This window comes from Toxorhynchites rutilus, chromosome 3 (assembly GCF_029784135.1).
Source record: "Toxorhynchites rutilus septentrionalis strain SRP chromosome 3, ASM2978413v1, whole genome shotgun sequence".
Classification (NCBI taxonomy): domain Eukaryota; kingdom Metazoa; phylum Arthropoda; class Insecta; order Diptera; family Culicidae; genus Toxorhynchites; species Toxorhynchites rutilus.
Genome location: NC_073746.1, coordinates 20,625,537 through 20,639,376, shown reverse-complemented (window position 1 = coordinate 20,639,376; position 13,840 = coordinate 20,625,537). Strand labels below are relative to the sequence as shown.

The 13,840-nt window shown below is 36.9% G+C and overlaps 1 protein-coding gene across 3 annotated transcripts in view; it reads right to left on the bottom strand.

The window, feature by feature from the left end:
• LOC129775072 (blastoderm-specific protein 25D) overlaps positions 1-13,840 on the bottom strand; it is a 62,658-nt gene that overhangs the window by 16,251 nt on the left and 32,567 nt on the right. For 2 of the 3 annotated variants that reach the window (XM_055779309.1, XM_055779310.1), the window contains exons 2-3: positions 6,431-7,642; positions 6,162-6,361 (exon numbers count right to left, since the gene is read on the bottom strand). In XM_055779309.1, coding sequence (XP_055635284.1) covers positions 6,162-6,361; positions 6,431-7,642 — 1,412 coding nt within the window. Of the gene's footprint in view, positions 1-6,161; positions 6,362-6,430; positions 7,643-7,736; positions 7,865-13,840 lie in introns of those variants that run through there. The other variant, XM_055779311.1, reaches the window with a different exon arrangement.

The following is a 13,840-nucleotide window of genomic DNA, read 5'->3' as shown; positions in this document are numbered from 1 at the left end:
CAAAACACTTTCCCTGTAGCTGAGCCCTTCTGCAGATGTATGGATGACTCATGAATAATTTCCTAAATTTGATTCTTTTACCAAAATTGTTTAGGTCTTATAATTTCTAAGTTAAGATTTTTCGAAAAAAGTAGTTGTCATTTTTTGAAAGAAAACATGAAAAAAAATGTTGTTAGAAAAACTTTTTTTCCCTGTAAAAGTGCCCATCTTCCGATGTAACTTGTTGGAAATTGTAAGGACTATTTACATATTTTTCACAATAAACTTAAAAATGTTATGTTATGAGTAATGAATTTTAATTTTTAAATAACTTTTTTTCAGCGTAATTTAAAAAAATGTATTTTTTATGAAAATTTAAATTACAGGTCGGACTCGATTATCCGGAGTATTTTATTTTTGATTTTCGGAAATTTTGAACAATTTGTATAATAATTCCATATTGAATAGCCAATATGGGTATCAAATGAAAGAGCTTGATTAGTAGGATACAGTTATTTATGAAAACTGCAAATCCAAAATGGCCACCACCACAAGATTGCGGATTACATATTTTCTCAGAACCCCATCAATATGGGTATCAAATGAAAAGGCTTGACTATTAGAGTACAGTTATTTATGAAGAATGCAAATCCAAGATGGACACCACCACAAGATGGCGCCATATATATTTTTTCACAGCCCCATCAATATGGGTATCAAATGATAGAGCTTGACTAACAAAACACAGTTATTTAACATAATAAAGAACTCAGAAACGTAGCTTATATTACTTTATTGTGTTGCTGTTTGAGTAAGGTTAATGGATAAATTCAACTAGAAGATGAAGCCAACCTTTCTCATGATGTTTCTCTTCGTACTGTTGATTAATAATTGATTCATTTAGAATCCGGAATCACAAAACAGTTGTACTTCGGGATTGGTTAAAAGTACAAAACAAGCTTTGGTATCAAAATACAGATAATTCATTGTTCTTTCATAAAAATACTATTCAAAAAATAATTCCTTTGGACTTTGAAAATGTGTACGTTATAACGAGGGTACGCTATATCGAAGTTTCCCTGTATTGAGGGGAATGCAAAAAATACATAATCGACTATTTAGTGGCGGTTACCTTTTCGAATTTATGTTGTTCATAATGTAGTCTATTCTCCAAGTCAAGCCATTCAGCCATTTTTTTTTGGGGCGGCCAAATTGAATTTTCAAGCAGTTTTACAATGGCAGTATAATTAAAGGTATGTTCCAAATTTCAGAACAATCAGTGATCAGGAACGGGGTCAAATTTCAATTAATGTGGGACAATCCTACAAACACTCAAACATAGGGGAACTGCGTGTAAAATGAACAGGTGGGGTAAAATGAACAGGTAGTCAAATGACCGAAAAAACAGTAGAAATTATTTCCAAATGCTTATCCACCCTGTCCTATAAGTATTTCAAGTCTTTTGGGCCACCCTGTACCGATCAAGAACTGTCAAAAAGTGAAAAAGGTAAACAAAACCAAAATCACCTGCTCAGTACTGGCTGTGATGTAAATTTCTGCTCGTGATTAATAAGCTTTCTTGAGGTGAAAAATTGATATCCGTTCAATTGGTTGATCCAGTTTTGTTCACACATCGTATTGTCGTTGATCTATCGAAAGAAGTTGTAGGTACCTAAGTATTTTCATCAAAAAAATAAATTGCTGCGGGGGCAAAATGAACAGTGAACGATGGGGGTAAAATGAACAGTGTGTCTAATCACAGATTCTTCTCCAGATGACTCGGGTCTACAAACGAAAAACCGAAAGGCAGAGTTGGACAAACACACAAATGGCAGCAGCAAAACCTGCTGTTGGATGTGGAATGTCCGTAAATGCAGCATCCATCAAGTACCAGATCCCACGAATAACGCTCGCCAGGTGGATAGTGTCACCACAGAAGAAAAAAGGCCTGGGATCGAAAAAGTGGGTTTTCTCAGCCGAACAAGAGACGGAGCTGGTTCAACACTTGCTGGATTTGGAGGCCCGATTCTATGGGATCACTATGAAGGACGTACAAAAAATGGCGTATGAGTTAGCTGAGAGGAACGGTATTCCCCATCCATTCAACCACAAGCTGAAGATGGCCGGTAGGAACTGGCTTGATGGTTTCCTTCGACGGAATCAAACCCTTTCCTTCCGGAAGCCGGAAGCCACATCTGCAGATCGTGCACGGGGCTTTAACAAGGTTTCCGTGGGAGCATTTTTCGACCTTCTTCGGAGCACGCTGGACAGTCATCAGTTTCCGCCGGCGCGTATATTTAACGCTGATGAAACCGGAATAAGCACCGTAAGCTAGACAGCTTTTTTATACCTGCTCATAATTTACTTAACATAAATTTATCAATTACAGGTTCCTCCGAAAAAGCTAAAAATTGCTGCTAAAAAGGGAAAGAAGCAAGTAGGTTCCTTAACATCGGCTAAGAGGGGCGTACTGACGACGGTTGTTATGTGTATGTCCGCAATCGGACAGCATGTGCCACCGTACATGATTTTCCCCCGTGTGCACATGCACGATGCGCTTAAGAGAGGAGCACCGAATGGGACAAAGTTCAATTGTAACCCTTCCGGTTATATGACCAGTGAAGTCTTCCTCGATTGGTTCTGTGGAGCTGTGGAGATTACCGGCGACGTCTACCGTCAAAACCTGGCTTCTGCTGAGGCAACAAAAACTATCAAGTTCATCAAAAAAGGACGAAAGTCGTCAAAGAAGCGAGCCAAGGGTAAAACATCGGATGAACAGTGCGAGGATACTTTGTGTGAGCTGTGTGGAGATTGTTTTTCTGATTCGACCGATGGTTATGGCTGGAGGAAATGCCTATCGTGTCTTAATTGGTTCCATGCTCAATGTAGAAACGATGATGGGTTTCAATGCCGCATATGTAACTGATTTTTAATTGATTGTTTTGAGTTTCTTCATGGCAATAATTGCCTTGCAAATGATCGTCCTGTTATTTGAATTTGTTTTATGATTTTTGTTGAACGAATAAATGATTTTACCCCTGATCTTATGTTTTTTTTCATCACATTTTAGAACACATTTGTCATCTTTATTCAGAACGTTTTTTTTTTCTTTATTATAGTGACTTTCAACACATTTCGGCTGGTTCGTCACTTTTACTTCCATTTTTGGAAGAATGTCGGGAGTGAGAATTGAACTCGTGATCTCTGCGTGAGTATTCAGAACGTTTTCCTAACGTCTTAATTATTTCTGAAAATTTCCGCCGAAGGTTTCCTTGTGTATTGTGTGTAATCTTAAGTGTATACATTCTTCTATACATTCCACGTTTGATGATAACAGTATAAAACAAAATGTTTGAATAACCACTATCACTTGTTCATTTAACCCCCAATACCTGTTCATTTTACCCCCAGTACCTGTTCATTTTACCCGCACACAAAAAAAACAGTATCGTTTTTGGTGTTGTTAAAAATACAAAAATTATCATTTAAAAAAGTCATTATTCAAACTTTGCGTTATGCATGCAATAAAAATAAGACTAGAACGTTAAATTTATGCGATTTCCGCAATGTTTTGTTAGTTTTTCGAAGAAAAAAGCCTAAAATTGCTTAGGGTGTTCATTTTGCCCCCAGTTCCCCTACATACAAACAGGGCAAGCTGAATGAAACCATTAAAAAGTAATCAGTTATTTGTGGACTGTGGCCATCTTGAATTTGAATTTTTCATGATCTGCTACTAGTCGAGCACTTTCATTTGATACAGGTCAGACTCGATTATATACAATTTTAGACTCGATTATATACAGTTTGGAAAAAAAATATTTTTTTTATATTTCAAATATGACTTATTTCAAGAATAAATGTAACCATTTAACGTTAGGGTGAAATTTGAGTGGCTATTACATGTACAGTGGGGTAAAAATAGTGATTTTTGGAGATTTAGCTTGATTTTTACCAGGAATTCTTTATATCGATATTGCAGCCAAATTTAGAAAGATAGAATTTGGGTGTCAAAGAACAAATTGTAGAGCGGTTTGAGAGCTTCAATTTAATTGATAGGAACAATCCAATTAGTACAATTTTTAGGATAAAAGTAATAATAACACATTAAAAATTATTAACCTTTAAGTTTTTTACTTCCAAAATGTTATTAAAATACACTAATTTAGATGTTCCACTACTATATCCTACACTAGATTTTCTCATCTTCCAAATGAAGGCAACAGAGTTGTCTTCCGTAGCGTACTTTTTAATGTAGAGCCAGTTTGAGGCAACAGAGTCCGAAACAGAAAAAAAGTTCTATAACTCTGTCATTGTTGAAATTCGAACATATGCGTAGAAGGATTTTTTTCATCAAATATGATCGCCTATCACCTCCTGAGAGAATCTGGATAAATTTATTTTTTTCATGTGAGAAAGGTGTTTTCTGACTCCAAGGGGATGAATCAAAAATCAAATTCCTCTTTTATTCAAAAAACAAAAAATACATGCAAAAAAAACGAATAAAAAAAATTTTTTTTGACTCGATTATCCAGAGAATTTGATTATCCGGAGTGAAAAAAAAATCAATACTCCGGATAATCGAGTCCGACCTGTATTTCCTACATTTCATCCTATGACCAGAGTTTTGTAGGTACATATCGAGGTAAGGCAGTAGGCGAAGTATATTTGTATTGGCAAGCAGTTATGGTGTCGTAACTATTTGCATTCTATATTAACCCCTTCCCGTATTATTTAATACGTCACACATCAAGTGATTTCACTAACCTGCTGAGCGTTCTAGCGCCCTGTGTTATTCAAGTACCCACGAGTGAGACTCGATGTTGTACGGGAAAGGGTTAAGTATATATGGAAAGAACAAAACAATCTTCAAAATACTCAAGTTTTTCTGATGATTTGAGCCAAATTTTTCATTAATCATACAACTGTTTGTCTTCTAACATTGCGACTTTTTTCCATTATTTATGTGGTAAAGTTGCAGCCGTATTCTTAGTCCTCGAAAGCAGTTACATTCTAATTGAAATGGTACTTAATTGAATATTATTTTCCCACATCACACAATATCATATAGTATTGTAAAAATAATGAAAGTTCGTTCGTTTCTACGGTCTTGAAGGAGTGAAAATGTCTTACTAAAATATTACTTTAATTCATCTTTTTCAACGTGATTTCACAAATATCCACTGCACGCTGTCACATTATACTCATAATGCGTGGGAACTTAAATAAAATGTATGTTTTCCATTGATGAGACACATACTGAAAATAACTTTTTTGCATGGATGTAGTGGACAATTAATATAAAAACAAATATTGACGTCACTGTTAAAATATAAAAAGTTCGGACTATGTTTTGTAAAAAGAGTTCACTGAACTCTGGCCAGGGTCAACGAATTGAAATGAATAAGGGTACAGAGTAGATGGAGAGAAACACAAGTTGTTATCTCTATGGTCGAGAACGTTCTACCTGACTCGTTCAATGTTTATTTATAAATCACCTCCTATGCATTATCAAGCGATAGAGGCGAATGAACTTCCAAGTTTAAAGCCTCTCAAAAACAAAGAAAGAAGAAGTTATCAAGCGTTTCTTATTGTCACTCTTTTGATGACGTTTATCGTCAAGCGTTTGTACACACTGTATCCAAAGTGGACACAACAACTATATGAAAAAACGACACGGTATGTCGCATGTCGCTCGTAGCTCCATTATCTTCATTACCTTCAAATCCAGGACATTGGTAGGTTTTATAATTTTTGAGTTATACATTTTTCTAAAAAAAAATCAAGAAAAAACTTTGGGCCTTTTTAAAAAATAGTCTAATCCTTTTTTGAAGATTTAAAGTATGCAAAATTGTTTAAGTGACCAATGTCTTTACACCCACAACTTTTCACTGCTATTTGAGATGGCCAGTCGAGTTGGCATGAAATTCATTTAATATACTTTTAAGTTTATGACCAAACAAATGCTTTTCTTGCAATTTTTCATCTTCATTTCTAGATATCTCAGGTATGGTACCTGCTACAGTACTGAAATTTTGAACTTCTCTTAGTTAAAATGACTACTTTCTATAGGAAATGTAAAAAAACAGATCGGTGACAGTCACGTCTCCTAATTTTGTCCGCCTGAAATGCCATAGTGCAGCGGTTCTTTCACTCATATAACAAATCAATGTTTACACACTCACCCTCACAATAGCGGACGTATCACTGTTTCCCCCAAGTCGCTGAAGTTCTTCTTCCAGCGCCCCGACTAGCTCGGTGACTTGAATCTCCTCACCGTAGAAGCCAAGTTCTTGCAAAAGCTTCCTCGGCTCACCGATGCCAGCCGACTCCCACATGTCGATGATGATAGCCGTCGAAAGGGAGCCGAATTCAGCGGTCCAATCTGCACAATACAGAGGAGTCATGTGTTAATCAAACTATCAATCCACCAATCGAATAACAACACACTTACCCAGCGTATGCATCGTTAAATCAACCGTTTCTTTCACACTCTCGCGATCGAGTTCCTGAGCCTTGAAGTTGTTACTCTCATCGAACAATCGCACTACAACACCGGCGCCGCCACCGCCACCACGCTCACTGTTTGTTGTTTCCCTCCCATTCACACCGACACTAACACCGCCTCCGCCCCCGCCGCCCCCATCGGTGCCACCACCACCGCCGTCCCCGATCTGCAGAATATCCGAATCACTTTGCAGCAGCGAAATAAACTCATCGAACCCGATTCCCTCGATTGGCTGTAGCGAAAGTTTGGCGAAAACTTCATGAGCGGCCAACTTGGCCGGAAGCTTCTGCAGACCAACCCGCTCGCAAACCACCTCTAACTGGGACTGATTTAGCATATCGCCGTGTCCACTCACCACCAGCGAGTTCCAGATATCCCGCAGATTTTCCGACAGCCGCATGAAGTAGATCTTCTTATCGATCTTCTCATCCATATTGAGCTGCGCGCTCACGTTTCTCGCGTTCAGCTTACTGCTGATGTGCTCCGGTCGCTGCCGGTGCGTTGGTAATGATGCGCAACGTTTAAGCCTACTTCCGCTAATTGGCCGACGTCGTTTCGAGCCGTGAATGTCGCTCTGCGATGCGGATCGATGGACTTTCGAGGAGATTTTGCTTACAGCGTCCGACGGCGGTGGGGATTGTACCATCTGCTGGTGCTGCTGCCGCTGACCGATAACGGGCTGGGGTACCGACTCGTTGTCCGAGTTACTGAAATCGGAGGAGGTTTCGAATCCGTTGCAATCCTCCCGGGGACGTGACCGTCGGCCGTACTTTTTCGTTCCCACTACAAACTTGGGCGACACTTCCCGATCGGATGAGTCATTCTCGTTATCGGACGTGGTGGTGGCTGTCGTTGTTGTTATCAGATTTGTTGGCGTCGTTGTCGCTGTTGAAGTTACGAGATCATCCTCGCCCGATGGCACTGTGCTACTGCCGCCGCTGATCGTTATCTTGACAGTCGATTCGCTCTCTACCTCCGACTTTCTGTCTGTCAGCTGACGGTGGCAGATGAGATGCGGATGATGGTGATGTTTGGGTGAGTTGAAAATTATGCTACCCGTCGCCGTCGGTGCTTTATGACTGTTACTGCCTGTGGTGGTGATGCTTGGGGCTGTTGCTGTGGGTGAACCTGTTGATGCGTTCTGATCATCGGCGGAACCTGAGAAGGAAAACAGAAAAGAATGCACACAATTAGAGGGTATCTAATTGGGAAAGACACAAGTGTTGTGTGTCGTCGCGTAAGTGAGCCTTACAAAGTATGATTATCATGATGGTGATGAAACGGCCTCTGGCCCCACAGCTGTGAAGCGATGCGCTGCTGTTCGTGACTGCACTGAACCAACCGTTCGAACGAAATAGCTACCACTGGGTATGAGGGGAAAAAATCAACGTATTACCGACCCAGGCAACACACAGGCAGCGGCAATAAGCAAACATAACTTAAAATTACTAAAACAACAGCTCGAACCGTCCACGGACGACGACGCAGCGCGTATTTAATTTAGAGCAAACGCAGGCAGGCAGTGAAGTGAAGGCTTTTGCACCTCCGATGTGAAGAATTACTAGACTGTTTGTAGGAGAGTGTTATATGAAGCTCCAGGTAGCCGCGTTAGGCTAGGAAAAATGTTCTGCTACCTCTCGGAGGAATTTACATAATAGAGGGAGGAATTTAAAAAATCGACGGGAAATACAAATTTTCCATAGATTTTATTTGTTCTATCGTTTCTTTGTTAGAAATTGAGAGCACATCTAACAGTATGCTATTCAACATATGTTATGTGTATACTGAAATGTGTTACATACAGTATAGGCATTAAAAAAGCCTTCCTTGCACATTTAAAAACTTTTCTCATTATCTGGACTATTTCATCAAAAACTACTACCATAAATTCATAGAACTGTATATTAGCTACAGCGATTATAGCAAGCTTAAAACAATTTCGCGGAATACAATGGAAACGTGATATATTCGAAAGAGATGTGTCTTTTCATACGAATTTTCTTTGTAAAACCTGTATTTTTTCTCTTGTAGGAAGTTGTCTAATGTTTTGTTTTCCTACATCACAATGTGGGTTTTTCATCGAAGACACGAAACGTTATCCGTGCAACATGCAAAATTTAAAAAAAAATACTTATTACAATAATAAATATAAATATAATAAATACAATATAACAAAATATAACGAAATTATGGTTGCAGTGCTTTTCCCATAGCAATTTCTCGTATTTTTCTTAAAGACAGTATGTACTAAATCTAAGTTGTTTTGTTCTGACCATTATATAGTATCACTCAAATCACATTTTTAATTGCCATTCTGTGTGGATCGCATTTTGTTTTCGTCAAATGCATTTCTAAATTTTCTCGGTATATTAGTTTGATTTGGACAACAGGGTTACCATATCTACAGAATAATCTGTATTTTTACAGATTTTTTTACCTTTTTGAAACCAAGAATCTGTAGATACAGATTACAGATTTTTGGGTTGATATGAATACAGAATATACAGATCTTTTAAAATAACGTTCCAATAATAGTTATGACCTAATGCCAATAATATTGTTTCTCATCTCACCTATTTTATTCATAAGTTTTGACAGTTCTTTGTAGCATGCTGTTCTGATTTCTCGTGTTAGTTCTAAGGCAAAAGATCCGCGTCTGCGGCGAGCGTTACAATATATAAATAACTCTGTGATTATTATTTTTTGCTAGAGCACAGAGAATGTAAATTTCAAACTGTCATGAAAATTAGTTTTGATTTGAAAGTGATTGTTTTACGGATTGAAAATGTCTAATAGAACCATTGTCGCGTTTTGACGTAGGTTTACGTTGTCGGGATTATATAGGGAGACTAAGTGATTTTCAATCAAATCCATTTGAAGACTGCCTAACTTTCGATTGCAAGCTTATTATAAAATATGCAATAGTTTAAGGTGAAGGTGGAAGCTAGCCACAAATGGCTGCCACAATGGCGCTCATTTCTTTCATCTCCCTCCCTCACCCCTCGCCCGAAAATCAATGGGCCTGATCACGAACGTCACTTCACGGTGAAAACGAAGTGAATTGTATACAACCTTATTACGGCTGTCACCGTGTGTGTAGAATCCAGAAGAGTTCATCCGTCGTGACAACTTTGATGAACTAGTTGTTATTATGAATACCACGATACTGTCATGTCACGGAGAAAAACAGATATATTTGTCACTTGTGTTTTAGATGGTGAAAGCTAGTCACGCGCAATGCAGTTTAATTTCGTATTTATTTAGCTTTTTTGCTAACATTTTAAGTCTTGTTTAAGAAACAAAAGATAAACAAACAGCAATTTACCCGCCTGGTGGCACTTTTAGAACGAAATTCTGACGTATCCAGAGGACGTAAATTTCTTTATTTGGATTCGGTAAATGCGCTATGGGATGTAATTGAGGATTAAAAATGTAGTTGCTGTAGGCCCATTGAAACATGGCGGAGGTCTACTTCCGATTGTCTTGAATGAACAGAATTTTTTTGTTTCTATTTTTAGGATTAGACTAAGAGAGAGTTGCAACACCATGAAATGGCAATGGAGGCCACTGGTCCAAATACGATCATGATTGATTATGTATAATGTTGATTTGTTGATATTTTGAATATAAAATAATAACTGTAAAGTTTTTCCAACATTGCAGTGAAGTATAAGTGACGTGAAAGCGTACGTGGCAGTGATGTTCGTGATCAGGCCCAATAATTTTGCAAAACAGTGTGAAGAAAATGATCGTTTTTGCACCCTTCCCATCAAGTAATATTAACCAAACTCTAATCGATTACTCACAAGATATTAAATTTTCATCTACTGTCGCACTGTATAGTGAAAAACGTCGGAAAGCTCGAGCAAGTGCTCTGAAAGATAAATTTTCATTTTTCAATCTTCGGCAATGGTTTTGTTTGTTAATGTTAATGTTAATTGTTTGTTAATGGTTGAAAGCATCGTTATTTTTTCGACACTGATGCCAGACAACATCATGGAAACAGCTATAAAAACCACTCAATAAAATGTTATTCCTGAGTTATAGCGTTTCATGTCATGAAAATCAATAGAATAAAATTGTGTTGATATCAATACAATTATTATCTTTACATTTAATGGGTCTATAATGTAAGTTTTAGCAACTTTAACATTGGGTAAGAAAATTGTATTGCAGAGCTTGGAACACTGCCCCGGCTACCTATGCTTTCAAAAACAGTAAACGGAAAAGTATTACATTCAATCAAAATGCCTCGGCCAACGAAGAGAAGGGTTAAGGCTCTCCAACGTGAATATATGAAAACAATACGATCAACGAAGGAAAATATTAAGGAATTATCAACATCGAGTTACTGTGCGGAATAACTTGTTGATACCAAAAGAGCCCCAATTCGCATGTGTTATAAATTTGCTCATGTTACGCTCGCGTATAATCAGAATTTCACTTCATATGCAAATGCACCTTCTATATATATTTATATTTGCAATTGTTCATCGGAACATATCGTTCATACATTTTACTTTAGTATTGAATTGTTATTTTTTTTTTCAAATGTATTCAAAGACTCGTGTCAATGAAGCGCCACACAGTCTGATAAATGAATTGATCTATTTACGTGTGCTTTGCTCTTCTCTCACACACACTATTACCCCAATTTTACTCGTTGGTTTACCTATACTACTACAATGGCTAGCTTCCACCTTCACCTTAAGATAGCGTTTTAGTAGATCTTTCAATTTTCAATATATTAATATAGACCCGAAGGCACATTTATAGTTATTTTTCGCACAGCACAAAGTGAACAATTGAGATTAACACAATTCAGAAAATATTGAAGCTCAAACCATTGAAAATGTAGAGATGTTCAACCACGACCGAAACCAAACAGCGAAACGAACTCTGAACTTTTACACGACTGTAAGACCAAACCTATTTTACTGTTTCTTGAACTATATTTTGCTATTGCTTTTTGAGTTGAACAAAACAAACAGAAATACCTGAAGACACTCAGATAAATTTGGAAATCAGAACACTTTATCTTACTATCTTGAGCAATATACAATACTGGGCAAAATGAAGAACACCCTTGAGATATTTTCAAACTTTCTTGATTTTGGTAGAATCTAAGGCAGATGGATATTCAAAGTGTTCTAACAAACTGAAGATGTACTTTCGAAATATGTTGGATACAGTAACATGCGAACGACATATAAACTTAAGAAGAGCATTTATTGGGAAATTGTTTTTTTTTTGGATGAAATAAAGTACTCATTGCAGTAATTCAATATTCAAACTGATTCTTCCCTACGTTGGTATTCTTTCTCGACATTTTGATTCGAAAAAGGTCACAAATTTTCTATTGAATTTGATAACTTGATACGTGAAGCACGGAAGTGCGCAGTGGTTTCGTGGACGGTATGTTTAGGATCTATTGTTGAAAAATGAACTTCTTTTCTAGGCCAGCCTTTTGCACCGACTTTTAAGATTCTTCTGCTAGATGCTCATGGAATAGTCTGCCGTCGTTATGCCATCAATTTTCTCAAGATTACCGACAAATGATTTCTTAACTATAGTTTTACGGATATCGACGGAAACTTGCTTTTTCTCCATTTTATCAGATTGAATTGTGCATAATGATAAACAAATAATCAAACACATTATTGTGACGTTTCTTTGCAAGGATAGTCATCTTTTTAGACTTATAAAAAGTGAGGAATTATTAAAAAAGGATTTTTATTAGCTATAAATAGTAGTTTGATTATTTTATTAGGAATGCGTACTTTATATTGACCAAATGAAAATAGAGTTTAACTACAAATATGCTTTAGTGTGAATAACATATGCAATATATTGACAAAATAATTACACCAATCGTTAGTATATCAGAAATACTACAATTTATAATGTGGTTTCATAGTAAATTTATGTTCCTTTTACAAGCGTTGCCAGTTCTCCAATTTCTGAATTGCTGTCTTTTTATGCTACCTTCTAATTCAGTGGTTTTCAACCCTTTTTTCTCAATTCCCCCCTTTACTAAAATTAATCCCAGTGCTTCACCTCTATCAGTATTTTTTTAAAAAAGTCTGTAGCATGATGTCAGTAAAGTAATGTAAAAATACCAACGGTTTCCAAGTAATATTCGCAACAAATTTGATTTTATACTTGTATCTGATTACAAAAAAGGTATATAAAGTTTGGCACCTGCGCATTATGGCACCTGCGCCTGAACGCTTTCCGCCAAAATCGTAATTCTTGAGAACGGTTTTGAAAAGCAAACCTCATGTCTTCGATATTCACTCTGTTACGGTGTTTTCTTCCCATCACCAGCATTGTAGGAAATCCAGATTCACATAAATTCTATGCAAAAGACAACAACACTCGTAACGCTTATTCCGCATATCAGGATAAGAATCGATCGTTTGTAGATCTATGAGTTTGTTCTGAAATTGATCCGAAACTTTCGTCACTGCCAGTCGGAAGGCATTCCAAACCATGTCCAAATTTGTTCTTTGATGTAAGGTAAATATGTCTCAAGTTTAACTTGTTGTAAAAAGGCTTTCCTTTTCCTTTCCTTTTTTATGGTCTTTTATACTGTTTCGTCGTCTGTTCCATCATCATTCACTGACGAAAGTCTTTCGAACATTGCGCAGTTGTTCGATTGAACATTACACTTCAGATTTGGAAATGGTTGCCGAGGATTGCAAATTTTAGCGTATCCAATAAAATTTTTTTGGCAATTTTTACAAATTATTGTCATCTTCAAAACGAAGTAAATGTGCAATAGTCCCATCCACAATTCCCCCCTTTTAATGACCATATTCCCCACCGGTTGAAAATCACTGTTCTAATTCATTTCAACCATTACCTTTTTATGTGTACCATAAATATATTACAATGGTCAGGTAACTGGATAACTATGTAAATTTCCTCCTCCTTGAACCATTGCATTATTACTACAGTGTATATGCTAACTGGTTCTTCGTGATATCATTAATATCATCGAATCAATAATAACAATCAATGGAATTTATAAATTTTATACAGATTTCAATACAGATTTTCTGAGGAAAAACTAGGATGAAATGATTTGCTCAAGCCAAAAATACAGATTTTATTATGGCAACCCTGATGGACAATGGATGTTGAATCCGGCGATAGAATAAATTTTTTACTAGTTCATCGTCAGATGAAATTTTATCGTCACAATCCTGACTTATCTATTAATAAAACTGCCTTTGGTTGTAGTCTTCCTTTGATCAGAAACTGACAAAGTTCCGGAACAAAATGATTTTGAAACAATTCACAAAATAGTAACTGGTTCATCCAGGCATCAACGGATCGTCAATAATACACGTA